Genomic DNA, 26,897 nt, shown 5'->3' with positions numbered 1-26,897 from the left:
GACATTAAAGCACGTTACAAACTCTCTCTCTGTGGGCTTTTTTAGCCCACTGCTGAAATGCTGTCACTTCTGGAGTGGAACGGGACGGTGTGCACACCAGCACTACACCAGCTAGAGTCAGGACGTGAAGCATACAGTGTACTAGAATGTGGTCTGAATCCTCAAGCTAATTCGCCCCATTCTTGTACAAATGCACAAGTCCCTGTATGAGCACAGTTGGTGAGACCCTTGCTTTTACCTTTCATCCAGTTGATACAATCAGAGTTGGGCTTGAGAATCAAAGTTTGGATCCAGATCTAAACTTCCCCAGGGTCTGGGGTTGTTCAGACCTGGGGTTTTGGTTCAGCTCAATTAAAAGGGAAGAGCCATTCTCAGTGTTTAGATCTGGATCTGAACTTCTCCGAGCAGCATGGGGGGTTGGATCCTTGGGTTTTGGTTTATGCCCATTAAAGAGATGTGTGACTCAGCTGCAAGATTTGGACCTGGTGACTAGACGGGTGGTTTTGGTTCAGACCCATCTCTAGATACCATGGCAGAGGCATTTGGAAATGCTACGTGTTCTGAATCTTCAGTGAGCATCTCTGGTCTTGCCAGCCTGATGTTTCGTCTTGAGCCAGTGCCATCTGGAAGGAATGGAAAAAGGACAGCACCTTTAGCCACACTCCCTGAAGTGCCATCCGTTGGTTTAAATTGTGCATGTTCTGACAGCCCATCACAGCTTTAATCTGATGCCATGAAATTTCCTGTCCATGCATTTCCTTTGTTGGTTTTTTTCTAAATGCCAGTTTAGAATGAATAACAGTGGAAGAGTATAAGAGCTGACGTGATGAACCATAAGAGACTTGACAGTGTCCCTCTAAGCTTCTTTTAACCCCCTGTGATTTTGTGATCCTAACAGTAAGTGCATTAGCGTCAGGAAGCCTGGTTTTCTCCCGGAGATGCGTGGTTAAGGCAGACACAGTTTAGCTGAGTATAGACTTTGGTGTTCACCTCTTCATTCTGCAGCAGCTTTTCCTCTGATCTTGCCTGCAAGGGAAGGGAAAAAAGTAACATCCAGCGGAGACAAGATTAGTGCAGCTTAGTGCTGACTTCTATTTGTAAATGTCTTACAGGACAACATTCTTGCATCTGAGTGCCTTGGGAATGAGCTGCAAAGTTTGCATCATCCTGTTGGCACTTTGAATCAATGCACGACCCCTCCGCATCCTCATATTGTGAACAAACGTAAGAAACATATTCCTGTGACAGTGCAAGGCCCGAGATAATTTTGGAGGGGCTCTTTTAGCTGGCAGGACAGAGCCAGGAGATCATCCTGAGATCCCAGAGATCAAGGGGAATTTGTCCTGAATAAAAACTTCAGAGTTTGTCCTTATGTTTCTGAGGCCCATTGAGTGGCTGTCTTCTTGGTCACATCTTTCCCAGTGCCAAAATATCGTCTTCTTTGCTCTGCTTTTGGAGTGCTTTGCAATGTCCATGTTAAAGGGCAGGAAATCCTTCCAATTTGCCTTTTAACAACATTTGATGGAAGCCGCTCCAGTTACCTGGAAACCCATATGCCATCCTTTCAATCGACCGCATAGGTGTCATAGGTGCAATAAACCCTCCGTGTGCCTCGCCACCATTTATCATGTTCTGTTGAATGCATGTGTGACAGCCACCCTCTTGGCCAATGCACTGGGGATTGAACTGGGGACCTCTAGAGCTAGAAGCAGGAGCTGCTACAGTGTGAGCTAAAGAACCGAACTCGTAGCTGTGGGCTGCAACAACGCGTAGCTTCTGTGGATCAGCACTGAGGGAGGACCAGTTACACTCTCACCAGCGGGTTCACATGCATACAAATGCTTAGAGAAGTACAATTGCCGGGCTTCAAGGACACTTTTCCAAGTGTCCCAGAGAGAACCCCCCAAGTTTCTTAGCGTCCCAATGCTCCTCTTGGTGCTGAGAAAGAGCCTGACATTGAGCAACGTCCTGCTTCATGCCATGTAGTGTCACGATACCAGGCCTCCGTGCCTGTGCAGTTCACCAATGACCAAGAAGCCATAATGTAGGTGGGGAGCACTCCACATTAACCTCTGTGGCAGAGCTCAGATTCCCATCTCCACCCCTTCTGTTATAAACATGTCAGCTGTGGGATGCTGGCATGAGACCCACTGCATTCTGGCCAACAAGCTGTGCCTCCGGAAATGACTTACAGGTTGAATCCACTTCTGTACAATGGGCCAGCACAAGGTCGCAGCACCACTTCAGGCCTCCTTCGGCTCTTGGGGAATTTAGAAAAGGATCGGACACATAACAAATCATGAAGTGGTCTCGGGGAATGCCTGGAACAGCTGCTCTGAGTCTGACTGCTACTCATGAATGGTTGACAGCGTCTAACTCCAAAGGATATTTTTCACTTCTTGTTCTAAATAGTTGCATGGCATTGCTGTGCGCTGCTAAAATGCTGGCTTGTTCTACCCCAGATATGGCTGCATTTCAGTGGTATTGAAGAGATTCCCTCTGTACGTTATCTGTAAAGCATTTTGGGATCCTTCAGTGAAAAGTGTTCTGGAAATGTTAGCTATTTGCATTAATTTAATGGGCTTCATAGAGTCCCAAGATCCTGATACAGAAGAGGCTGAGAATCGCTGCACTAGGCTAACAACCTTCTCTGGAGTTTCCTGCCTGGAATCACTGCAGAAGCCAGCCTCACCCTCTCCACATCTCTGCCATCAGCCACCACATCTGACAGCTTTGCACGAAAGCGCTTCAATTAGGCACTGTTATCCAGTGGTCCAGGCAGTCAGAAAGGATGAAGGACAATGCCTGGTGATGTGTGAATTTCCCTTCAGAAAGCCTGATATTCTAAGGGAGGAGAGGGGCTGCCAGGGATGTGAAGGGAACAAAAGCCCTTGTCAGTCTGAATCCTCACAGCTAATTGCAGCGCGGGACTGAATACTGTCAGTTCCATCACTCAAAGGCATTCCGCCTCGTCTGCCGCTCAGGCCGGCGGCTTAGCAGATCGCTGCGTTCCTCCATCTCCAAGCTGCTCTGTTCAATCACCGTTTTCCCCGTTGTTTAAAGATGGCCCTGGGAACCAGGTCCCAAAGGTAGGGCTTTATTGAGTTCTAGGCACAGCATTGAGCAGAGCGTAGGGTGTAGGCAACATCGTCCGAAGTATAGCTCTGGGAGGCACGAGGACTCAGGCGTCCTTGGGTCACAGTCCTTCCCCTGCCCTCTCTTGCACGCAAGAAGGAAGTCAGTTACTGCAGCCCTTGATGGAGAGCCACTTTCTGCCCCTTTGGACCTTAGCATTGTTATTAGAGCTGGTTGAAAATTTTCCGACAGACCAGTCATCCCCCTCAGAAAATGTCGATTTGATGGAATAGAAACGTTTTGTGGGAATGCGTCGATTTCAGCAAAATTTCATTTAAAAAAACCATCGGAGTGAAGCATTTTGATGCGGTTGAAGTGCTCCAGAAGTTTTGATCTTTCATTGCAAATTTTATTTTGTCATATTGTAAATTATAACGTCAAATAAAAACAAGTCGAAATTGAAACAAAACATTTTGGTGGACCTGAAATGAAATTTTTCTGAAAATTTCCTTTCCTGGGAAATTCCAAATGTCAATGTTTCATTCCGATTCAGAATAAAAAGACATTTTGAAATCATGAAACTTTAATTCTGGTACCTGCACCAATCCAGGTGTTGTTTATTACTTATAGTATTGGAACATCTAGGATCCCTAATCAAACATCCGGGTCTCACTGTGCTGGTCTCTGTACAGACCAATAATGGGAATACTGCCAAGGCTCCCCCAACCTGCTCTGCCTCTCTCCTCCAACTTGTTCATAGCAGGAATATCCGGAGATCAAGGGCTGCACTGTGTGCCCATCCTGGACCCCAGATCCAGGCAGATCTTATTCTGGCAAGGAAGTGAGGTGAAGGCAGTTTCCTCCTTTTTGCTCTCCCGCCCGGCTGAGTAGAACAATGGCAAAATCTGGCCCATGGGGTTTTGTAAATATTGAAATGGGTTTTGCAGAATGTGGGATGAATCGGCATGGATTTTCTTTTACTTCAGTGCAAGCATTTTTCAACAAACACCTTTTTGCAGACAAATCCACAGAGCTTAGATTACTTTGTGCTAGTCCCTGAGAAGCCGGAAATGAAACTGACTGTACATAAACATATGACACTGATTAGGGCTGGGCGCCGTTTGCTGGCTGAAACGATTTTTCTGTGAAAAATGCAGATTCAACAACACTGAAATGTTTAGCAATTCCTGTCAGCTTTGCTGACTTGTTCGCATTGGGAAGAACGAAGACTCTGAAAACGTCAGAATGTTTCATTTTGACATTTTTTTTCAATGAGTCATTTCCATTTTTCAATTCAAAATGACGTTTTGTTTCAAAATTTCTTTTTAAAAATTAAAGAACTTCAGGCGTCACATTCCGGGTCAAACAAAACATCGGTTCTGTCCCAAACACATTTTCTTAGACTTATTGATTGGCCAAAAATTTCATTTTCAGGTCAACTTGAAATGAATTTTTTTCAGACTTTTCAGAGTTGCCAGTGAACCGAAAAAAAAACCCCAGTTATTTGTCCAGCACTAGTACTGCCCAGTCTGTGGCGTTATACCATCCATGATAAGTGTAATGCACAAAGCAAACAAACAGCCTCAAGGGAGAACTTCTGTGTATGGTATTATTGGGACATGCTGTGATTTTCTCAGGCCTAAGCCCCCTTTGCAGCGATGCTGGCCATTGGGGTGACAGTGCCGCTTGGGTAACTTCTTTTCTCTCTCCTTGTTTTCCAGCTGCTGGCTGTCATTAGAAGGAGGCCTTCTCTACGCCTTCGTGGGACCAGCGGCTGCAGTCGTTTTGGTATTTACTCTCATTTGAGAGTTTTCTTTTTTCCCTCGTGCCTTCCTCATTCCCTTCCCCCCTGCATTCCTTTTTATCTCCCCTTCAGGAGAAACAACCCTGTAGGAAAAAGCAAAAATATCAGAGGCCAGAAATGTGCTGATTTCACTAGCACCTAAGCATGCCACTTGCACCAGCTGACCAATTTGGCTCTGAAATGTAACATATCAACTCTGAGCCTCCTTTTAGAACCAAGCTGGTTAAAGCTGCCACGTTGTGGCCCGAACTGGATGGAATCGCAGGGCAGTGGTGGGAAATCCTGCCAACCTCTTTTAAAAATTGCCATTCCCCATTGAGATCGGACCAAGCTAAGCCAGTACAGCCAGTGTGTATGTGATCACTCTTCCAGACTGGAAGTGCATGCAGGAGATTTTCTTTTTCAGAGGCTAAATGAAGCTCTTCAAATCGGTGGTCAGACAGTGCTGAACAGGTCCTGTGCAGCTCATTAGGCAAGCCCCCTTTGCTTTCAGCTCACAGTATGATCCAGAGTGCATGGATGGGGGAGATCCACTGCTACATTAAACTAAATTAAACCATGCTCATAAAGAGAATTTGTGGTTACTTTCCAGTTACTTTGCCTGCTTTCAGGCAAAGGGGCTGCAAAGGCCCTCTGGGTGCTGGAGAATCTCTGGGAGATGGGGATTTTAGCAATGTTTGATGTTCCTTTACAAATCAAGCTTTCGCTTTTTTTCACTGCATGGGCCTACGTGACAATCCAATGTGGACAGGAGTAAATATGACAAAGCTGTGGCCTGCTAGGACATCACTGTGCGTCGTGCCCTGGCCCTATGCAATTTCATAATGATGGAGGAGATAGAACTCAGGGTATCCTGCTCTAGAATAGGCTTCTAACAGCTAGGCAAAAGGAAATTTGACTCTCTTTTAGTTGCTAGAAGTATAGGGCCTATGGCACACAGTCGAGCAGTTCAGATTACATTCAATAGAGGGCAGTGGTACACCGATATACACACTAGCCAGCACAATATACCTCATTGGTTGCAGGATCTGTTGGGCTTTACTTAGTAATGTTGCAGTTGAGCTCATTTTTATTGTAGAGCAAATTATTCTTATAGTAAATCCTAATTAATAATAGTATGATACAGTGTCAGTGCAGTGACTTTGTGGATTTGGACACATGCCGAGGACAAATGAAGGAGACCTGGTGAAGATAACATGGCAGGAGTGGGTGGCAGGAAAGAAGCCCCAAGGAAAGCTGAGGAAGTGATGGATGATTCCATCAAAGAAGATGGCAAGCAGGTGGACCTTAATACTTCCATGGGCAGATGAAGATGGCAGATGCTTGCACAGTGACCTGATGCCAGTTGATGGGATACAGGGAAGAAGAACAAGAAGAAGAAGTGCTTTCAGATTAGCCAATCACTTGCCCTTGTACCATATTTTTAATATGGTTTGGTGGCCAAGATAAGTTTAAACCATACTTGATGCACATCCCTGGTGGGTAGGAAGTGACTTTTGGAATATCCAGAGAAACTGGAGTCATTGTCACTCCTCCAGCCAATTTGCTTTTGCTGTGTTGATGAACAAGACACTAGGGAGGAAGGGAACTTAATCCTCCAGTTTTTCTTAGAATGGGATTCTCTTTGACTTGAAAACAGAAGCATAGTACTTTTTCCCCATATATCTCTTTTATTATTCTCCCTTTCCAACCACCTACAGTCCTGTCCTTATCGGCCTCCAGAAAGGGAGTGTCTTCTTGAGCTCAGTGCATTCAATGCATTCTCTCTGCTGGGCAGCAGGAATTTTAAAGAGCCAGGCCTGTAAATTCAGCCTCCTCACTGTCCAGATGATGTAGAGAAACCCCTGTTTGGTTTACCTCAGCACTGCCAATCCAAAGCATTCAGAAATCATGAGAGTCTCTTGTAGAAACAAGAAGTCAGGTTCTTTTTATTTGCCTTGGAGTTTTTGAGCCTTTAGGGTTCACGGTTTCAGTCTTTTCCCCTGCAGTCATGACAGCTAGAAATTTACTTTCTTGCAAGTCAAAGCTGCTGTTCTCATGTGATCACATGACTCCATGAAATGAGGCTTTAAGAACAGCACTAAATATTGCAAGGCTCCTGAGAGCTCACAATACAGGTATCACCATTACTCCAGGCTTCTCTCTGGCTGTGTAGATCTTCCATTAGTTCACATTCCCTTTCTCCTTGTTTATTCTTTTCCAGCCCCCCAAGGTGGTTTCTCTTTTTGGGTATGTCTACAGAGAGAGAAATGACCCAAGTCAGTTGAATTCTGCTCACGAGGCTCAGGCAGTGTGGCTAAAAAGTGCTGTGTAGACGGCTGGGCTCGGGCTGGATCCTCGCAGGGTCCCAGATCTCGGGTTTCAATCCAAGCCTGAACTTCTACACAGCGATTGTTCAGCCCCAGAGCCCAAGCCCCATGAGCTCCAGTCAGCTGTCCTGGGCCAGCTGTGGGTTTTGTACCCCCATGTGGACGTACCGATTATCACTATTGGTGTTAAAGTAGCACCAAGAAGCCCCAGCCAGGAACCCATTGTACTGTACACTCATAGTGAGAGACAGGCTCTGCCTCAAGGAACTTACAGTCTAAATAGACAGACAAAGGGTGGGAGAAAGAGGAAGCAGTATTCTCCCTATTTTATAAATGGGAAACTGAGGCTCAGAGAGAGTAAGTGACCTGCTCAGGGTCACACAGGCAGTCTGTAGCCAAACCAGGAGTTGAACCACAATCATCTGAGTCGGAGGTCTGTGCTTTGACAACAAGACCATCCCTCCTTTGTCCTGCTTCTTTTGATCAAACTCTATATTAAGGCTTGAAAATGTCTTTATAGCCATTGCTATTCTTAGGGTCATCTCCAGCTGCATATGCGTCTCTCGTTGACATCAGCAATGGAAGAACAAAGGCATGACATGACCCTGAGCCTAAAATCCTGCCAAGCTCCCAAAGCTAAATTCAGTATGTTAGTCGGTTTCACTCACCTGATCTGAGGTGAACCCTAGGATGATACTTCCTTGCATGGAAGTGTGGTTTGTGGTAGCAGATTTCTGCATGCAGACACTCAGAGCTTGGCTAACATGAGACAAAGAATAATCATCAGCTTCTTTCCTCTGGTTATCTCAATGGCTGGATCTCAGACTTGCTCATTCACTTCTAGACATCATCCCAGAGATAAAGAGGGGAAGTTATGAGGCATGTAATTAAGAGTGGATGTCTTTGTAAGCAGGCCACCGCCATACTCCAATGCGTGTTTGCGAAGAAACACGGTTATGATTTTTATTTGCTGAAATATCTTTTATTGATTCAATTACTGAGTTACACTACATAACATGGATGTTTCTGGAGACGATTGATTAGAAATGATTTGCCATGGGATTGCATATGAGCCTTTGAGTTGCAGCTAAAAGTTCCATCGACTTCCAGGAGAAGTGTACCTGTTACGCTGCTGTGTTACCAACCGCCAGCAGGGAGAAAGCTCTGAATATACCAGCTGTGTTTCAGGCAGAATACACTCCTTACACTTGTCAGGCAATTCGCACCTATTGACATGCTGGGGACACACACTAGTAGACCAAGTAGGTACAGCAGGCAGAAAACACCCACAGTGCTGTGCTCAGCCAGCGATCGATTTCCTGCAGAGATCTTTGGCTGTACTGCTCAGAGTGGCTCTGGGTCATCAGAGTTTTCTCACGGCCAGTCGCACCCAGTGGTTTTGGATTTTATTAATATCTGTGGAACAGAATCAGGTGACCCAGCAGCTGATCCAACCCCAACAGCAGTTTCCTCAAGGGGAGGAAAAGTAAATAACCGATAGCAAAAGAGATCAGACTGCGGTTCACCCACGTTCTTATACTGACTGGTCCCTGCTTGCTCCGCTAGAGCCAAAGCTGTAGCTGTACCAGGGCTTGGGCTTCCCCCATCATTTACCCAGGGAGGTGGTGGAATCTCCTTCCTTAGATATTTTTCAGGTCAGGCTTGACAAAGCCCTGGCTGGGATGATTTAGTTGGGGATTGGTCCTGCTTTGAGCAGGGGTTGGACTAGATACCTCCTGAGGTCCCTTCCAACGCTGATATTCTATGATTCTATGATATGATTCTATGATCATTTAAACTAGCTCATGGTGGATACTAGCCAAACAAGATCCAGGCCCAAATGTAATTTCCCATTCTTAGCAACGTTTGGGAGCACAGTCCCAGTGTGGTTTAGGTTCTTGGGATGCAGCTAACTCACCTCTGGTCGACTTTTTCTCGGCTTTTTTGGTAGTTTCCTAGCTCAGAAAAAGAAACTCCTGATTCTCCTCTTCCGTGCCCCCGGTGCTGTCATTTACACCAGTGCCACGCGACTGTCAGGGGCTGCCATGGCAGAATGCAAGGACAAGGTTGCCTGTATCATTTACATGCAAGGCTCCAGGCAGGAGAGAATCAGGTCCGACCACTCCAGATTCTGCCTCCTGTACTGACACGAGCAGACCAGCAGGCCTGGATGGGACTGCTTCCCCGAGTAACCAAAGCAGGCTTTTATTTAATGGACTGTTAGCTCACATCATTGGACGGTGCTATTGGATCAACTGGAAATCAATGAAAACAGCCCTCTCTTTTCTTTACAGATTAATGGATTTAGGCAAGTGGATTCAGGCCAAACAGACTTTTCTCCCTTCTACTCCTTTTAGCTGAAAACCCTGAAAGATTTTCTTTTAGCCTGTGGATTTGATGCCTTTAGGTGGAAACTGGCCTGAGGCAGTCGGCTTTTAGGACTGTTTTTGAATGACCCTATATTGTCTACCCTAGAAAGCCCCAAATGCCTCATTTGGCCTTCTGTGCCACTAGCAGGGTCTCTAGGAAATAAATCCAGAGCTGGAGACTGCCTGGTGCTGAGCAATTCCATTGGCTAGAGTAGGAGGGTGGGACTATGCAGGCGACATTTTAAAAGCGCCCCTCGGAGCTTCTTGGTTCGTTCCCAGCCGTGAGGTCCCTTCAGTGAGCTTCTTCTTGCTCCTGCTGAAGCCAGTGGGTCAAATGCAGAGGTGATTCTAAGTCTCAGAACGTCTGAAGGAGACTGTAGGGTGGGTTAGGCCGTGTGATGTACATCTTCTTCGTGCCCCGCAGTGTGCTCTGTACACCAGCATAGCCTGCCTCTAGACATGCGCTCAGGGTATGTCTCCATTGCAGTCAGGAGGTGTGATTGCAGCACACGGAGATATACCTGAGCTAGCTTTGATTTAGCCCAGGGCTCGATATATACGCAGGTAGCTGCCGCCCATGCTGCCGTGCCTCACTGCTGTTGTTATTCAAGGGAGCAGCAATCACACCTGCCGACTGCAGTGTAGATGTCCCCTCAGACGCCACTAGACTTAGACTCCCCCTCGCATGCCAATGTGCAACTAGCCCCCCTTTGCACATCTCTTCTGGACTCGGCCCTCCATTCCTGAAAAGCCCCACGTGTGGGATTTCTAACCTGAGCATGTGGGGAGCTGCAGAATAGTATTAGAACACCATGGCAACAAAATCTGGATCGTGTCATTTTTCCACCATGGTTGCGGCCTCCTTTCCTGTCCCCTTAATGCATTTTCTTGTGACCTGAGTGATACCTGTGTGACGGTGGCACATTCACATCCCCGTACCGCATGCTGAAAGCCCCGTGGTGTCTGCAGAAATGCAGCTTTTAGCAGTGAGTCCTGCTGTGCATTCAGGACCGCGAAGGGAGTTGGCTTCACCTTGTGAGATCTGAACTCCAGGAGGTCCTTGTTGCTTCGGTCACGGTTTCCCCATATGTCTGATCAGCACACACATTAATTCATGCTTTTATAAGTGGTCTGAACTCTCCAGATAAAAGAGAAGTGGAAACACACGCACCGCAATGCTGTATGCCCACAGCTCTGAGTGTGGTCAGCAGAGGTCTGTTCTGAGCCTGACCAATCATGCCAAATGACCATGTGGTTCCCTCTCATAGATGTGTAGGAGGGGAAGAGACCTCAATAGATCCGTTCCCTGCACTCAAGGCAGGACTCATCCTCTAAGGCAGTGGTTCTCAACCTATTTACCATTGTGGGCCGGGTCCAATACTGCCTGTATGGCCCTGAGGATGTCACATGGGCCGCAGCTCTGTGCTGATTGGGCTGCAGGTTGAGAACCGCTGCTCTAACACCTCTTGGAAACAGATGGCTAGCACAGGCTCCACCCTTGGCAACTGCACCATCCCCCAAAGCCAACGCAAGGCTAAGGTAGCTATGTAATTGCCATGCCCCCTTGCCCTGAATGTGGCTGCTTTTGCCACGTCTCAGAGTTCGTTTGAGCAGAACCACAGGGCGGTGAGAATGGCAGACTCTCAGCACTGCATGGTCTCACCTTGCCATTGCTGCAGCAGCTCCTTTAGCTTGTGTCGGTGATGCTGAAAAGCCCCTGAAACCCAGCCCCTGACTCCTCTCCCATTTGCCTTTTTCTTCATGCAGTCCCCAGAACTGCCCTGCTAATTTGGCTGCCTGTGTTTTCATTTCTAGACTCTGAGCGTTCGTCACCCAAAGCCCATTAGGCTTCAAATGCTCGTGCAATGATCTGACCGCTTTGCAATCTTGTCCTGAGTCACAGTGACCTCTCAGATCTGCAGGCAGCTACACTGGGTATTGCTAAACCCACTGGCCTGGTGGGGGGGGTGAAAGAGGGTCTGGTAAGGGGATGACTACTGGTCAGCTGGAGCAGATGTTCATGTGCCAACCTTACCAAACGTTTTTGTGTTATTGAGTCCATCCTGAGCTGTTTAAAAACAAACCTGTTATTTTTCTTTCAACAGGTGAACATGGTTATTGGCATTCTGGTTTTTAACAAACTTGTATCCAAAGATGGGATAACAGATAAGAAACTGAAGGAACGGGCAGGGTATGCCTTATCAATACATCTAAGCAAAGAATGAAAATAAAAAATGCCATGATCAATAACCAGACAGAGAGCGGAAAGACGGACTGGAAAAAAACCCACATGCAGAAAAAGACCGATTTGAAACAACAACAGAAGCATCATCTTTTTGCTCTGCCGCTGGGTGCAGCAGAGACAAAAGATGTGAGACGCAGCATTGTGTTAGCACGCACGGGGGTCAGACGTTCAGGCCCAGGCTGACGTATCCCAGCAAAGATTAGGAAGAGCCTCGCTTAGTGCTAACTCCCTGCGACACCAGCTGGCTAGGAGAAGGACGTGAGTGCGTGGCGCGTGGCGCAAGCTGGGGAGAGGTGCCGGGGGAATAAAAGCAAGGAGGATGCATCCTGTAGAGTGCTGAGCACCCTCAACACCTGCCAAAATGAGGGTGCTCAGGGCCTCACAGAAATGGGCCCTGCTGGCTTTCTGAGTGCACATATGTGTAGGGCTGGGCAGATGCCATGTTGGAGAGAGAGAGGCAGAGAGAATGATAGAGCGAGACTGGTATCCCAGAGGCTGTTTACACTGCAGTTCCCCCTGGTTTTGTTTTGAAAGGCATTTCGATTTCTTTGGGAGCCAGCTCCCACAGCCCTTACTCACTGATTTCAGGGGGTATCGCTGTGGGCTGCCAGACAGAGCCCTAAATACCATGCCAGCGCTTGGCTGGCTTAGAACCAATCCCTGCTTCCGCTGCAGACAATCAGATTTGTCCCACTGGCTTCAGTTGGGCCATTTTTTCCCTTGTGACGAGTTAGTTCACACACGCAAGGCAGCATCCGGGCCAGACTTGCAGCCTGTGCTACCTCTCAGACTTCAAGGAAGGGGCCAGAAAACAGCCCATAGTCTCCAGAGAGTCTGTCTAAAACCAGGTCAGAAGTAAAGCAGTGCAACGCAGTGCCTCTGATAATGTAAACACACCAAACCCTGCAGCCCTACCTGTGCCCTTCATGTACAGACTGTCTGCCCCCTATCCTTCCAGTACTTCCAGTGAGGAGCACAAACGCCCACCTCCATTCCTGCATTGCTGTCGGCTGATGGTCTCTGATTTACCATCCGAGGTGCCATTGTAGTTTTGAAAATGTCGCTTGCAGCAAGGGGGCAAGAGTGTTGGTGCCTAAATACCACAGTGATGAGCCTATTGTAAATACTTGAGAGAGGAGGCAACTGGATTCACAAGGGGTGGGTGGGAAAGGTACAAGATTGACTATATCTGCAGCCCTGGGAATTAAGTAGATGCCACATTAACATATCCATTGTAGAGGTGGATAAATCAGGGCTCATAAATGATGGTCATTGCCTGAGATCCACTGGGATCTAGTGAATTAGGCACCATTGAAAGAGTCAAGGGTCTTGACTTTTACTCCTGGTTGTAGTACTGAAGACCAGCGAGGCCAACAAGTCCATGGGCCGTGGAGTGTGAGCTCGCCAGGCACACTCCCTGCCCCCCCCCACCCCCCCACTCCCCAGAAGTCAGAGACACAGAGCAATGTGGGCGGAGAGGTGCTGCTGTCCTTATTCTGTCAGGGAAGGACATTAATCTTGAAGGCTGTTAAACCATCAGCTTAGCAGTGTTCCTGTAGCCATGTCAGTCCCAGAATATAAGAGAGACAAGGTGAGTGAGGGAATATCTTTTATAGGACCAACGTCTGTTGGTGAGAGAGACAAGCTTTCGGGCCACACAGAGCTCTTCTTCAGGTCTGTCTCTCTCCCCAGCAGAAGGTTGTCCAGTAAAAGATATTCCTTCACCCACCTTTTCTCTCCAAACCATCAGCTTGTCGTTCATTGTATACCAGTAAGCAGGTACCAGGTGCCATGATCACTAAGTGTTAATTTCAGTGGAATTGGTGCAAGTTCCATGATCTTTACCATTGATTCACCGTGCAGTTAGCTCCCTTCCAAATCAAAGGATTTTACAGGATTCTTGGGCCTGAAGATGCCTTAAAATGTCAGTGGCGTTGCAGTGGTGAAAAATACAGCGAGAATACAGATTCTACTCTTGTAACTCAGCTGCAGTCAGCGGCTAATGGCGTTATGCCTGACTCACACGGGTGCAATGGAGGGCTTTTAATCCTCACCAAGGAATAACAGGATTTTTTAAAAAATGACTTTTTGATTCAAGCTATTGAGGCTCCCAAATGGAATAGGTCATCGGTGAAATGAGGTGAGACGTTCTCTGGCAACCTGCCTGCAAGGACAGTCTTTCCAGTTAGACAGCCCTGTTGATTATTTGCATAAGCACCTTTTTTCTGGCTTTACTTTGGGAAGAAAGGTGGCAGAGAAGGGAGGCAAAGAGCAGGGATGTTAAAACCTCCAGTCATGCTGTTTGCTGGAGGATAATTCCTCTGGGCGGGGAGTCAGTGCGTTTCTTTAAAAATATTGTTATTGAGAGCTAGGCTGATAAGTGACAGCTGAGGATCAGGCCCCTGATTCTTCTCTCACGCCAGCATAAATTGTTGACATCAGTGGCTTTACACCAGTATAACAGAGGGAAAGACTGCAATTGCACCATCCCTTATTGCTGGCTGGAAAAGAGGGACCTGGGCGTAACCTTCAGTGTACTGCCTCACACTGCTGCTGCTAAAAGGGGGGGCTTTATTGCCTCCTCTCCAAAGAAAGAACTAGAGAAAATACTTTAACCCCAAACAAGAGTCTGTAGCCAGATAACTACACTTGAAGGTGAATGTTCAGATAAGTCATTGATTGGATTAGCAGAGGAGAGGGTTATTGTCTCACGTTCTCTCTCTCTGAGCAAAAAACACCCCAAAGTCCGTATTTAAAAGATACCAGCTGGTTATTGATCATACTGAAAGTTATACTTTGAAAACAAAACTGACAAAGACAAACACCCTTTTTTTCTGATGTTCTTTGTTGTTCCCCCCTTTCTCTTCTTTTATCCTCTTTCGTTTCCATGTGTGCGTGTGTGCGTGCAGTGATTTTAAACGTTCTCTGTGTTAAATGATTTTGCCAATTTCATTCTCCTTTTGAAACACACCCATTGAGAACCCTGAAATGCCTCAGGGAACTGTGTCACATCTAGCCAGCCGCTTACAGTCTGGGCTTGGGAGCTGTGTTGGAAGGTAATTCTGGAGACCATCAAGACAAGTAACTGCACTGGAGATCTTTGTGTTTGGGCACTGGAGGGGAACTGGTATAGCCAGTGTATTCTGTTTCTCTTATAGCAGAGGCAAGAAGTATGGTTTGCTGTAGGAGAGAAAGCTATGTGACACTATAATGAGCCCAAAACAATCCCTAACCTACAGTAGTTCTCATTAACAAGTCAACAATCACCATACAATGATATCTGAGATACAACCGGTTTTTCCCCTATACTTAGAACAGGAAATAACTGTGATTATTATGTCAATATTGTTGGCAAATGTCGACTTTCTCACGGTAATGACCTCACCCGCATACCACACACATAGGCGCTTAGGTCCAGATCTGCAATGATATTGAAGCACCTAACTCCCACTGATTTCAGTGATTTCAAAGGGGGTTAGGCACCTCTGTACCTTTGAGGATCGGGGCCTGATAGCACAACCATGAGTGCAGATATATAGATAGCCAGATCAATGCGCACAATCAGGCTGCGCATGTACTTCAACACACTGTGCACTAGAGCTGGGGAAAACAATATATCACGTTTTCAGTGAATGCTCACACCACATTGTCAATCGGTTCCCTATGGCCAGTCTTATCCCTTTTGCAGTCACTTGCCGCAGACGTTCAGCAGTTGGGTTTTATCGGTGTGTGGTCCTGTGTCCAGGCACAACACAGCTTGAATTGTGAGTATCTGCTGTCAGAGTATCGAGCAAAACAATTGTAAAGATGTCAAATAAATTAAAATGGGATCAGATTTTGATTCCTGTACAGTGGCACTGAAATCAGTCAGGCTACTCACGGCTTCAGGTACTAGTCAATAAATGCATCACAATCCAGGCCCTCATGGATACTCTGGAAGAGCTTGTGGTCTTTTAGCAAGCAGAAAAAGAAGCTAAATTCACTATTCACTATGATTATTTCCTTTGCTGTACTGCACATACTTCCCCCCCCAACAATAGACACATGTGGACTACACAATCAGCCCCTCTCTCACAAAACACACACCAGAATATGAACCACCTGTCTCTGTGTTTACTCGCCCCAGCTGTGCGTGCACACATGACAGCAGACCTCTTTCCACCTCTAGCTGATGTGTTGTCACTTACGTTTATGTCCTTCCTAGCAGAGGTTCCCATCAAATGTCTTGTTAGATCTTGCATTTTTTACTCCTTACAGTTCCCTGTTGCTTGTGGCCCACAATGGAAATCTGGGGAGAAAGCACCTTTTCAAGGGTCATTCAGTGGATGTGTCTCAGCAAGGCACACACAGTGCCAAATTTATGCCTGGTGCGACTCCATCAATTTCACAGGATTTACCCTATCCATGAATTTGGAGCACACTTTCTAGAAGACATGCTTATATTTATACACCCACACCCAATGGAGCCAGGAGCTAATTTTCTCTCTGTCTCAAGGCTGTGATAGCTGTGAGATACCTTAGCTACAAGTCATTATTTCTGAAGGAAGTAATGGCTTATGTTATACCAGCTGATTAAAAACGGTCCAGTAACCTTTTAAGTAATAAGCCCATGTGACCATTGGACACACCATAAATACTAAAGGATAGCCGTGTTAGTCTGTATCTGCAAAAACAACGAGGAGTCCGGTGGCACCTTAAAGACTAACAGATTTACATCTGTTAGTCTTTAAGGTGCCACCGGACTCCTCATTGCTTTTTTTTACCATAAATACTATGCTGGTTTTCACAGTGATGTGCTTTGTTGTATTTTAGACTGAATATAGAGTTATAAAAGCTAGGGAAAGACATTTGTCTAGTCCACCTTCAAGGCAAAGTGGGTTTGCAAACACTTTGCATTTGGAATTAGCTAACTGCCTCTCACCAGTGGTGCAATCCAAGCCACTGGGTGTGAATACCATGCTGTCTCTTGCCAGTGAGATAACACCCTCTCTGCTGTTAAGCAATTTTATTGGCTTTATTAAATCCAGGTGTTGTGTCCAAACCTCTGTGTGTGCCCTCAAATACCTGTCTCTCAGGCTAGTGCCATCACTCTCTGGATACATGGACAGAACAGCTGGGATGTATAATTGCCTACACTGTATGGGATGTCTGCACAGCAGCTGGGAAGTGTAATGCCCAGCTTGGGTAGAAGTTCACACACTAGGTCTGACTGAGCTGGCACACTAAAAATTGCGGCATGGGCACGGTGGCTCAGGCTAGCCGCCCGACTACAGTCCTGTCTGAGATCCTAGTTATGTACTCGGGCCACTAGCCAGAGCCACTGCCACCTAGGCCACCATGGCTACCCAGCTTTTATTAGTGCACTAGCTTGATGTGAGCTAGCATGTGTACCTCTATCCTTGCTGGGAATTACACCCCCCACCCCCAGCTTCTGTGCAGACACGTCCTTTTTATGAGCAAGGCCCAGAGCTAGGCGTTGACGACTCCTAAAAGAGGATCCTTGCTGGAGGCAAGAAAACAACCGGGTGAGACCTGCAGTTCCATCTCCCTTTATGGAAGGATTTAGGCCCTGAATCAGCAAAGTTCTTAAGCACATGGTTAACCTTACACACATCAGTAATCCGATCTCTATTCCGCAAAGCATTTAAACGGCAAAGCATTTAATGTGAAGTACATGCTTAAGACCCATTGAAGTCGATAGGATTTAAGCATGTGTTTAAACATAACCATGGACTTCTTTGCTTTGCTGAATCAGGGACTAAGGGCCAGATTTTTAAAGTATTTAGGTATCTAAAAATGCAGATAGGTGCCTAGTGGAATTTTCAGAAGTGCCTAGGCACCATTAATTTCAATGGGAACTTGGTGCCTAGGTGCTTTTGAAAATTCTGCTAGGCATGGTTAGGCCTCTGCATACCTTTATAAATCTGGCCCTGAGTCACTAATGATTTGTTTCTTTCCTGTCACCATCTGCTGCTAGGAAGGTAGGGGATTGGTCCTGCTTTGAGCAGGGGGTTGGACTGGATGACCTCCTGAGGTCCCTTCCAACCCTGATACTCTATGGTTCTAAGGCATTTTGCCTGCTGGCTGAGCTAGCGCAGAAGGGACAGCGGAAAAAGCATCTCAACTACGCCTCCCTCTGCTTCATCAAACAAAATCAGCCAACACAGCGCTGGTCCCACCAGCCCTACTTCTTGCCTTTCAAGTGCAACACGCCGCAGCCGGGCCCAGGCGCAAAAACGACACAAAGGACAGAGGGGGAGAGAAAATATTCTCAAGGTCAAAAACATGCAAGCAGGCCTGGGAGGGTAATAAAAACATGCAGTAAAAGGTCACCACTAATGGCGGCACCAGAGGGTCGCCCTGAGCCCGGCAGAACCTTTCCCAGCACGATTCCACCCACACCAGTGCACCAGCACAGCTCTTGACTTGGCTCCCTGCATCTGGAATGACACAGACGAGAGTTTTATTCCTTCCGGGCTTTTGATCTCCTTGCTCAAACTGGGTGTGGTGTGGCTGGTTGGTTCCTTTTTTTCCTTTTCTCTTCTGTTCCTTTCTTCGTTTGTGTTCACAAGCAAAGTGTTTTGTTTTGTTTCAGTCTTTTGATTTTAATTGCAGTCAGATGGCAGTGCCTCTTTACGGCATGACGCTCAAATGTTCCAAGTGTGGAGTAGTTTCTTCCGCAGAAGTTTCGGCCACAGCCACCAGTAACGCCATGTTAGTTCCTCTAATTTCAACTTCTTTTCTTTCTTTCTTTCTCGCTTTCTTTATTTGATTTCCCTCTTTCATTTTATTCCCTGTTTGTTTTCTCTCCCCATGTCCCACCCCCCCCCCCCGCCTTCCCATCCCCTTGGGCCATAAGAAGTTAGAAGTGTAGGCTTCCTGAAATGTCCCTGGTACAAGGCCTGCAAGAGTTAAAGTCCTAGGGTAGACTGGACCCTACCGGGCGCAGAGCATTCCAGCAAAACACTTCGGTATGTGCTTAAAGTAATGCAGGTGACTAGCCCCACTGAAGTCAATGGGACTATCACGTGCTTAAAGTTGACCATATATCTACAGCCCCAAATTCAACGTAGCACTTGGGGCTTGACTCCTGATGGCAACACTCCCATTGACTTTAATAGCTCATCGATGCACAAATTAAATCCAGAAGGGACCACTGTGATCATCTAGGCTGGTCTCCTAACACAGGCCATAGGACTTCCCAGGCTCAAGCCCTTAGGCCCCAGTTTAGTAAAGCACTTAAGCATGTGCTTCAGTCCCATTGACTTCAGTGGGACAGACTACTTAAAATTAAGCATGTACTGAAGTCTTTGTTGAATCAAGACTAAGTGTTTTTCTGGATCATGCAAGAGTACACATCCCCTCGAAGGACAGAGCCCCTGGTTCGCTGCATGTTCTTCGGCACAGAGTCTTATAGAAGCAGGGGGCAGTTTGAACTGGATTTAGATGCCTTTGGTTCAAGGGACACTGTCAAGTTACAACATAAAATATTGTTAAATGCCATAATTTTGATACTAACTGGAGCTGGTTGAAATTTTAAAAAATCTTGAACTCAGGGATGTTTTTGTTCTGCTGTTTTTTTAATGGATCAGGATTTTGTTTTTTGAAAGTTTCTGTGGAATGCTATTTTCAGCTTTGGTTTTGTTTTGTTTTTTTTTTTTCATTTTGATTGTAATTGTCAAAAGTCAAATGTTTCGATTTTGAAATGATTTTTTTTTCAAAAATGAATGGTTTTGATTTTGAAAAGTCCCCATCATTTGACTAAACTAACCAATCAAAATTTTGAATGGAAAACACGAACCAAAAAAAGTGAAGTTTTTTGCTGAAAAACTTTGAAAAACTGAAAAATTTCAAGAAATCAAAAAGGTTTTCTGAAAATTTTCATTTTTGAAAAATGACAAAATTTCTTCAAAATAATTTGAATGAAAAATTTCAATCAACTCTATTGACTGTTTAGATTTTTGAAACTGAGGATTAAAAAAATCATATTTACTTTTCATTGTTGATCCTGTGTTACTTTGTTCACCAGCTTGGATGGTGAAACTGCACTGGTGTGACACTTGTGTGTTTCTAGTGAGTCTCACGTGCCAATTTTTGTGAATTAGCATGACATTGTTGCATTTCAGTTTCCGATCACTGAGGAGGAATGTTTAATTCTAGCAAAAAATATGATCATTAATAAAAATGATATATTTCATGGAATAAAAATGTAATTCATATTAAGTTTTGTAAGCCACACTCCTTTTTTTAAACAAATTTGAATATATTGTCCTATTCTACTTGACAGTGTTCCTTTACAAAATCATGATCTAATTCATTTTCAAATTTTTAAAAATGGCTTTACAGGGCAGTTGGAAATCACCATCTCCTACTGAGCCTGAGAGCTTCTCGTTTTACTTAATTGATTTGATAAGTATCAGAAGGGACTTAGTAAAAGAATGTATATACGCCTTGTTTCCCTGGCAACAGAATAACAAAATCAGTAAATTTCAGTGCAAGATTTTGTTTGCTGTGATCTTGCCTTTGATAAAGGACATCTGAGCACCTGAAGAAGAATTTGTATAGTTGGCCCCGACCCCACTCCCATCATCCACTTGGTTCTGCGGTTCATTATTATCATTTTGCCCATGCCAAATCACTTGCAAACAAGGCTGTTAACGAGGCAAAGTCCTGGAGTAGCTGACCATGCCTCTTGTTGGTATCAATATTTCATTATTGATGAGCATTCAAGTCATTAATGCCAGGTTTGGGGCTAGCTTTGCCCTTTGATATTGTGGCCTTTGGATGAAAATTGCATGGGACAGATCTAGATTTGGCTCCTCTCTGACACAGACTATAGCAGTGACTGCGGTGGTTGGTGGAGAAAGGCAGAGAAGGAATAGCCGTGCCTTGTTATTTCAATGTTTCAGTCTGGCACAGGCATCACCTGTCAGACCAGAAGGCCCCCTGGAGAGCAGAGTGCATCTGGGATGATGGTGCATGAAAATACACAGTAGGGTCTCCATTTGCTTGGCTTTGGGAAGTTACAGTACTCTGACAGCTGAGTCATGAAAACACCTGTCCATCAGAGTGAGGAGGAGGCAGAGAAATAGGCATTGAGCACCAGTCATTCTCAGACTGGGTGGTATCAAACCATACCACTGGTAGGGAGGGTTTGGTGGGAAGTAAGAGCAAGGCAAAGGTCAGGGGTACTGGAAACTGCCAGGTTTCTTTGCTCAGGAAACGTTGAAACAGTTGAGAAGGTGGAAAACTTTGGACCTCTTTGACCCATCAAGTGCAGGGAAACGTGCCAGGTGTGTCCTTTAGTAAGTTGGCTTCCAGCTGTGGACTCTACTGTCATGCTGTAAAACTGTTTCCTGCCACGCTGCTCTTTGAGAAGATGCGGAGAGCATTTTGCTGGTGAATGGGCTCTTCTTCCTACTGGGACTTCTCTTCAGCTGATTTGTGCCTGCTATGCCTGCTCCCTCTGGGCAAAAGCTACTCTAAAGTCTTTTGCCTTTTTGCCACCTTGGGAAGAGGTTTGATCTGAAAATGGGACTGCTACATATGGTCTTCTCAGCCATACCAATTCTTTGCATGTTTACTATGAAAAGGGGACTGCACTGCAGAAAATTGAAGTTACCGTTGTTTTGATTAGATACATAGATAGATAGCTAGAATTACTGTCAGTGAACATGCTACTTTATATGACATGTTCAAAGACAGGCTGAAACTCTGGCCCCAGGGAAGTCAATGGCAAAACCCCCATTGATTTCAGGTGGTCCAGGATCGATTTCACCCAGGATCCTTGCCCCCACCTGCCCCCCCAAGTGAATCTCAGGCAAATAGGAAACATGGGACACCAGTTCAGGTGGGAGTAGTTTACCAGCCCATGGCCAGTGTCCCCATTAAGAACCAAATTTTACAGCATGTTTTCTCGTCAGGATAGTTGGAATTTAAATGCCCCTTTAAACTCACGGAACTTTTGTTAAACAAATACATGATTATTTGGGGGATTCATTTAGGAGAGGCTGTTCTTACATTGTGCTGGAAACTTTGACAGGAGATTTCAAAGTCCACTGCCATGAGGCTTTCCATGAATTTCAATGGTGCTTGGATCAGTTCCTTATTTCCCAGTTTGCTTGTGGAGGAACACCTGCATCTTCTATTTATTTCCATGGGAGCTGGGGATGCCTAGAACTTAGGAATGGCCAGAGCAGATCAGACCAATGGCCCATCTAGTCCAGTATCTTGTTCCAACAGTGCACAATCCCAGCTGCTCCAGAGAAATGTGCACGAAACCCCGCAGTAGGCAATTAAGGGATAACCTGCCGCCCAGGGAGAGTCTCTTCCTACCCACTCCCAACTTAGAATCAGGCTGCTTATTTAGTTGCTGAAGTCTAGGCACTGACATTCGAAAGCCACAGCCAAAGCCTACTATGATTGAAAGTTTTCTCCATTATGCAAGTGGCTGTTTAGGATTCAAAAGTACTGCCACCCCTTACCGCTCCACCCCTGTACACGCCCATCTCCAGGATGGCTCTTGCTGGACTATCAAAGGGATGGAGGAGCTAAACATTAAAACAGTCCTAACCAACAGGCCTCCATGTTTGCACGCTTTGAAGATTGCCCTGTTTATGTGATTTCCCTAGGAACAGGATGTAGAATCGTAAGGTCTCAGCCTACCTTTGGGCATGACTTATTCTATGAATTGTGCCATGCCATGTCCTTTATGGTTGCTGCTTTCCTAGCCTCTCTCCTTCACTTAACTAGCGTCCACTACTTCCACCGAGACCCTAAGGCAGCTTGTTCTGGCTGTCAAGCCTTTCTTGGAGTCTGTCCTTTCAAGAGCGTCTTCGTGCCAGGGATTCCGTTTCTGTTTTTCATTGATCAGGATGTGGGGTTGCCCTTTATCCTCCAGAGATGCCTCTCTCTGCTTCTTGATCTCAGAGCGTTTGCAGTCTTTTCTTGGCTCACTTCCACAAAATTCTAGGTGCCTTCAGGGCCCTTACTGTGGCCCTTACTAACCCTGAGTAGCTCTTTCATGCTTGGTTAGTACCATCAATGGGACTACTCACCTGGGTAAGTGCTATGCAACACAAGTAAGGAGTGCTGAATTGGACCCTCAATATGTAGATGCTTCTTTGCCACTTCAGGCCCCTGTTTAGACTAGCTTCTATATTTAGGTGTCAAAGTCCTGTCTCACTTAGCAGGACCTCGCGGTGCAATCTTTTGATTTGTATATTTTGGTTAGATTTGTCAAGATGGCCATGGCTAATAAACTGTCTCGGAATGGTAGCCATCCCACAGCTAACTTAGCATTTACTCAAGTGACTCCGAAGAATCTGTTCCATGTACATGAGATGTAAGGTCTTGTGATCTTCCATTCACAGGGCTTAGAATCTAACTATTGAGGGAAGTACAATCCCCAGGAGCAATTGTGAGGAGATGGGCAGTCATATCCTGATGGCTCCATTAGAACTTGTTGGTTGCAAACCCAAACGTTAGCTTCTTTTCTGGTATTATTGGGGGACTTAGACTCATCCTGCTGGAGGGCGGCTTGGAAAGAGGAGTGGGACTTGTGATTCTTATGGACTTCTCTCAAGAGGGTCCCTAAAACGGAGACAACAACTTGAGCTGAGCAGGGGGAAGAGTGGTGCTGGTAGTCTGTGAACCACTTTTCCTACAACTGGTCATAGAACTAGAGAAGCATTTGGGTTAGGATGGGCTTCCATAAGATCAGCTAATCTCTACCCTCTGCATCAGGGCAAGACTGACATTACTATCCCTAAATCTTCCCTGATGGATGTGAGTCTAGTCTCAGCCTTACTTGTGTCCAACTTTGGCAGTTCCACCTCCCTTGGCAGCTTTTTCCATAGCCTGAGCTGCTCTTTGAGTTATTAAGTTTATTTCCTGCTGCATCTTTATCCCATTAATGCTTGTTCTGTCATCCTAAAGCAATGGGAATAATTGATCTCAGTCCTCTTTGTAACATGCCTCTGAGGGCAATCATTGTGTCTCCTTGCCTTAGTCTTCTTTTCTCTAGGCCCAGTCCTCTTAAACTTTCATCATTGTAGATCTTTGTTTCCCAAACCTTTTTGTCATTTGTGGCACTCTCCTCTGAATTCTCCCTGGTTTATCTTTGTCCCGTGGCAAAAATGGAGTTTCCAGAGTTGTCGATAATAAAGAATGAAACAGGGCGTCTCCTGGGGGTGTAGTGTTGGTGAACATCCTCTGATTAAAGACCATGACATGTCCCTGCTTTTGACAAGGCTGAATACGGTCCACGTGTGGTTTGCTTGCTTTTCACTATAAGTCCTGTTGAAGAAACGCGAGGGCCCCAGTATTGTAGTGTTGTCATATGACATCATAATGTTATAGCATTGTGCTGTGTTGTAGCATCCACGTATCCTGGCATGATACCATTTCTCTGGATCATACGGTGCTGTAGCAGCATGAGGCCATGATGTACTGTCTCTGTGCTGTCACGTAGCAGTGTTGGACCATAATCATGCCTTGTGAAAGCAGCATCCTAGTTCAGTGATCCAGTGGCACAGTACCCATGCTATAATGTCACTGTAATCCACACCAGGAGAATATGGGTCTTTGTCCCCTCTAGTGCATGGGATACATACATAAGAGGATAAAAGCCTACCTCAGCTGCCAGCCAAAAGCCTTATTTCTTGATCTCAAGCCATAAAGGTCTTAGGTTAATCCCCTCTGACAACCCATGAAAGAGGACTGTTATATAACCATATTGCATAACAGCACCATTAGTTAGCAATATCATCATGTCACGTTGCAATCCAATGTCATGACATGCTGACATAGCACCTAAGTATTAGGATGTTACATAGGCCCTGAGAGTTATATCAAGACCCTTTAAGGCTTCATGGATGCCAAAGCACCTACTAAGAAACAGGACAGCCCTAAAGATGTAGTACGTGTGAATCACAGTACAGAGCCAATGCACAGGAGGTGGAATTAAGGGCATGCTCCTTTCAGACCTGTTTTTCTTTCCTTTGTTTTTTTTATTTTTTCTTAAGCCCCAGGCTTGACGTGTGTTTTAAAAAAATAACACAACCCTTTTGCATTTAATACTTCAAAAGCTAAGCAGAGCTATGAAAATGAAATCAGAGTAATTTATAGCCCATTGCCATCTGCTGCCTGGGAGAAAAATTGTGCATTATATGTCAAGCAACATTTCCATAATATTTGTCAGGGATGAATATGGCTGAGAAGATGAAGATGAAGATGAAGCAGAAAAAGATCAGAAAGTTGGGCCAGATGCTCAGATGGTGTGTTGGCACAGGTCCACTGAAGTCAATGTAACTATACTGATTTACACCAGCTGTGGATCTAGCCCAATGTTATTTAAATCATTATTCTTCTGGTTAATATTTGGGGGGTGGGAGGATCGGGGAAGCGGGCTGTATCCACTGTGTAGTAACAGCTCTAAAGGTTGTTTGTGGTGAGACTTGGAGAGAGAGCCAACAGAATGTCTTGACTAAGAGGGGCAGGAGAACAGTCGCATGTGGAAAGGATGTAGACTCCAGGGAAGAAGAGGGATTTTTTAAGGTGATCCCACTGGAGTCTTGGGCCATTGTGTCTGAGTTTGGGAGGGCAGCTTCTGCCCTGACTCCTCATTGAGTCAGTTTGTGTGCACACATGTACATCACGGGAGTCGTTTATGGAACTGGTGTTGGCACTAGTGTGAATCAGAAGCAACTCCACTGAAGGCAGGAGAGGTATGCTAGTGTAAATGTGATCAGAACCAGGCCTATGGTACTGGTATTAGAAACAGGCCTGAGCCAAAGCCCTAATCTAGCCCCAGCTCTGAACTCTGGATCTGAGTCCAAACTTTTTTGCATTTGATGTTTGGACTCAGCCCGTTACAGAGACAGTTTCAAGCTGTCAGTCTCATCCAAAGCCAGATTTGTGGTTCAGATCTGAGCTATGGTTCAGGCCTGTTGCTGTAGCCAGAGCCTGTTGTGTGCTTTTCTGCTAATGTCCTTAATGTAGCCGTTCTTATGTGTCGGGAGTGTGATAGGCCAGGGAACTCCAGAGGGCAGAGTCTGATATCACCCAACCCAGTGCCCTCTCTTTCCCCTTGTTCTCTCTAGTCACCAGAAGTATGGTGAGCAACTTGAATGAGCTGTTTTTCCCAGCCAGACAGCTAGTGTGTTGGACTCTCTGATCCTGGCATGGAATACACCTGTGGAATCCTGTCATCAGGCAAATCTCATTTTTCCATTCGGCTTTTCTGCCACTTCAGTTTTGTTCTTCCCACACTCGTTCTCCAGTCAGCTTCATTAACATCATGTTGCAAATGGTGATTCTGAGAGGTTTCTGTTATCAGATGCACTCAGCCAATTTCGGGGGGGGGGGCGAAGCAGGAGGGGGAATAAAAACACTTGCATGGTTTATGACTATGCTGAAAAACTACAGTATGTCTGCAAAAAATGGGGCATTCAAGAGTCGGTCCTGAACTTTCCATTCAATGTCTTATGTGCAGTTATAGGGCATGCATACCACGTTACGGCACTTTCCTTACATGGTAACACAAAACCCTTTACTTGGTGGAGAAAAGGGAATTGCACAGGAAGTTACGTGCTCTTCCAGGTTGCTGGTTAATTGCACCAGTAGCTCCTAAATTCATGAACTCAAGCCTGGACTGGTGTTCAGAAGTGCTGGTATATAATTATTAATTACAGAAATAAACCATCACTGCAATCTACCATCAGTGCAGTGGGAAGTCCTTGGGCATTGTGCCTGGATAACGAGTGAGTGTAAATTGGGTAAGAAGTTACCTGACCCAGTGTCATTAAATGGTCAGTGGTTCCCATGTAAGTGCTGCAAAGTGTGAGTCATGATATCTGTGTCCTGTAATATGTCATGTTATCTATCTATGTGTCTTTACGTATAGGTCAAGATTTTCTACCCAGTAAAGTTTGAGGTCCACTCGTTATTTCCGTCTCTGTGTGTATTCTTGCTAAGCTTCTGTTGTAGATAGAGTCCCATGCTTTCCTTTGTGCACCGCTGTCCCCAAATGTTCAGAATTAAAGTTGAGTTCATTTCCTATGTTCATTGCCACAGTCTGCACTGATTTGGCTCCC

General features: G+C 45.6%; 1 protein-coding gene across 12 annotated transcripts in view; it reads left to right on the top strand.

Annotated features, from left to right (window-relative positions):
* The window catches only part of ADGRB1 (adhesion G protein-coupled receptor B1), a 366,154-nt gene that overhangs the window by 311,375 nt on the left and 27,882 nt on the right, over window positions 1-26,897 (top strand). For 6 of the 12 annotated variants that reach the window (XM_043539002.1, XM_037891907.2, XM_043538999.1 and 3 more), the window contains 3 exons: window positions 4,797-4,863; window positions 11,663-11,748; window positions 18,418-18,516. In XM_043539002.1, coding sequence (XP_043394937.1) covers window positions 4,797-4,863; window positions 11,663-11,748; window positions 18,418-18,516 — 252 coding nt within the window. The remainder of the gene's footprint in view (window positions 1-4,796; window positions 4,864-11,662; window positions 11,749-18,417; window positions 18,517-26,897) is intronic. The other 6 variants (XM_043539007.1, XM_043539005.1, XM_043539006.1 and 3 more) reach the window with 1 other exon arrangement.

This window comes from Chelonia mydas, chromosome 2 (assembly GCF_015237465.2).
Source record: "Chelonia mydas isolate rCheMyd1 chromosome 2, rCheMyd1.pri.v2, whole genome shotgun sequence".
Classification (NCBI taxonomy): domain Eukaryota; kingdom Metazoa; phylum Chordata; order Testudines; family Cheloniidae; genus Chelonia; species Chelonia mydas.
The sequence above is the reverse complement of the archived record's forward strand: the minus strand, read 5'-3'. Positions and strand labels throughout refer to the sequence as shown.